At 47.6% G+C, this 2,500-nt stretch overlaps 1 protein-coding gene across 1 annotated transcript in view; it reads right to left on the minus strand.

Annotated features, from left to right (window-relative positions):
- The window catches only part of LOC106813783 (cytochrome P450 18a1-like), a 10,170-nt gene that overhangs the window by 7,148 nt on the left and 522 nt on the right, over window positions 1-2,500 (minus strand). The window contains exons 2-4 of the mRNA XM_014818006.1: window positions 2,070-2,437; window positions 901-1,258; window positions 213-480 (exon numbers count right to left, since the gene is read on the minus strand). Coding sequence (XP_014673492.1) covers window positions 213-480; window positions 901-1,258; window positions 2,070-2,409 — 966 coding nt within the window. The 5' untranslated portion in view covers window positions 2,410-2,437. The remainder of the gene's footprint in view (window positions 1-212; window positions 481-900; window positions 1,259-2,069; window positions 2,438-2,500) is intronic.

A 2,500-nucleotide genomic window follows, 5' to 3' on the forward strand; every position in this document is an offset into this window, starting at 1 on the left:
TCAAAATATCTGTGTTCGTATGAGTAAACAAAGAAGGTGCTGGATGGTATGAACTATAAGTGCTGGTGCGTATTAAATAATAAACTGAGTGCGCACCAGAGTCAGTGGGCGTCTTGATGGAATGGACTCGGTATGGCTAATGGAACCAGCGCGCCCCCTATTACTCGTCTAATCGTTTTCTTCCACTCTCATTTATTTCGACGCCGTCCTACATATAGCTTCATCCACCACACGATTCTCTGCCACATTCGATGTTTCTTTACAGCAAATACTTGGTGTATGTGATTGGTGTGTAGGAGCGACACCTGGCGGCGCCAACCTGAGAAGGTCGTGTGTTTTCCTGCCTTCCGCAGTTCGATCATCTTCGTCAGGTAGACGTCAATGAAATCGCGAGGATTCTCGGTGTCTAGTCTTGCCTTGTGTTCGGCTATTTCCTCCTCATAGAAATCTGTCTTCAATTCGTTGTAATGGGTTTTAAACCTGTAGGCAGAGAATAGGGTTAAGGTCATACGAACCGCAAGACTATACGTCGGCAGGCAGACATATTATTGCGATCGTGCCACCCGAGATTCCATACATGAAACGTGGTTTTGAAATGACACCGTTAAATGGCAGTAGGAACGTCGTAACTGTAGTTACAATGCAGCAGGTGTATAATAGGTATAACGTGAGAGTATAAATAAAAAAGAATAGTAAACTTACTAACAAATAAGTGCTGTAAGGGTCAAAGTAGCACTAGGCTTTCGAGTCGACCCCCATGCACATATGGGGCTCCTGACATTAATGGTGTTTCTGATATTATTCGTAGACGTCAATGAGAGAAACAATAGGGTAATGGGCACACAGCTCTTTTTATCAAACTTCACGCTTTCCGTATGTACCTTATGTCTCCGTACGTACTTTCTAAAGTTGCTGTTTGGCAGCAGGCTGATCCCCGGTATGAAGTTGGAAGCGTCGGGAGTGATCGCTTTGGCTAGTCTATTCATACAATCCAGGAAGCGAACGAAGTAAGGATCGTCGTGTGTGAAGTGCTTGCCGAAAACAAGAGAGCTGATGATAGCCGAAACACTGACGCCCAGATGGTTGTGCACGTCGAAGCCGCTGTGTCGATCCTCTTGCTCGAGTATGTCCAAAAGGACGGTCACCTCTTCCATGATCTTTGCTTCCATCGTGAAGCGACCCATACCGAAATCTCGTAAACATGTTAAGGAGAAACGGCGATTTTCCTTCCATGCTGGACCTTGACTGAACAAAACTCCTGTCAACACAGGCAGCAGTACATTATCAGCATATAGCATTTGGACGAGTCACGGGTACAAGTATAAGGTTTAAGGCATACACGGTGATACACCGCAGACCGACAGCATATTTTAGTGCGTTACGCATAAATGCTTAGCATGCGTTAACGCGTATATTCTGGCAGTGTAATGCGTATAATGTCCATGGTGATTAGTCAAGAATATTATGATAGCATTTCTCAACAAATTGGGAGACTATAACTTTTCTATAGACTATTAACCGAAATCCCATATAGCCTATGGTAATGGCGAATTAGTAGTGGTCTGGTGAAAAAGGCATACTTTTTGTACATTTAATTATAGACTGACTGCATAGGTCGCTATTGGACGTTAAGAGTCAGTCAATGCATTAAAAGAAGAAATACTCGGCATAAATACTCCGTGGCTACTCCTAGGGTCACCACACAAGATCTGGACGACAATACAGTGAGAAGGGAACTACAATACGCGATGGAAGCTAGCAAATCGGGCGATGTAGTCAGATTCGCGACTTAAGCACCATGCGCGTGCACTCTGGTAAGCCAGGCTGGGCTGTATTAGCACACACGCACACACACACCACACGGGCAGTCCGGCCACACACACACACCACACACACACACACACGCACACCCACCACACAGCACAGCCACACACAGCACACATACACATCACACACTACACATCAGCACCACCAGCCACAGGCACACACAACATACACACACCACACACACACACACACACACACCACACACAGCACAGCACGACCCTCACAGCAACGCACGCACGCACCGTATTTTAGGTCTTCCGTGTAGTAATCGTTGATGTTCGTGTGAGGTCGCCCGGCGAAGTCGTCCCTAGAGAATGCCTCCTTAACGAGCTTAGCGTCGCTAAGCACGATGAACAGCTTCGTTGCCATCTGCACGTGGAATATCGGGCCGTAGATTTTCGCCCATTCCTGAAACTGGACATGTAGGTCGGCTCGCGTGGACAGTAGAGAGCCGATGAGGGGCAGCCGTGTCCAACCGGATGGTCCTGGCGGCAGGTCCGACGGCAGGCCGTAGAGAGCGTTCCACACGTAGTAGGCGGCGAGCAGGAGCACGATGAGCACCAACCAGTAGATGAGATTCATCTTTGCCGTCTACCCGACTAACGCAAACCTAGAATAAAACTACGAAGGTGTTAATTCCCCGTCATCTGCGCCGATATGCGTGACTGCGCGC

This window comes from Priapulus caudatus, unplaced genomic scaffold (genome assembly GCF_000485595.1).
Source record: "Priapulus caudatus unplaced genomic scaffold, Priapulus_caudatus-5.0.1 Scaffold824, whole genome shotgun sequence".
NCBI classification, from domain to species: domain Eukaryota; kingdom Metazoa; phylum Priapulida; class Priapulimorpha; order Priapulimorphida; family Priapulidae; genus Priapulus; species Priapulus caudatus.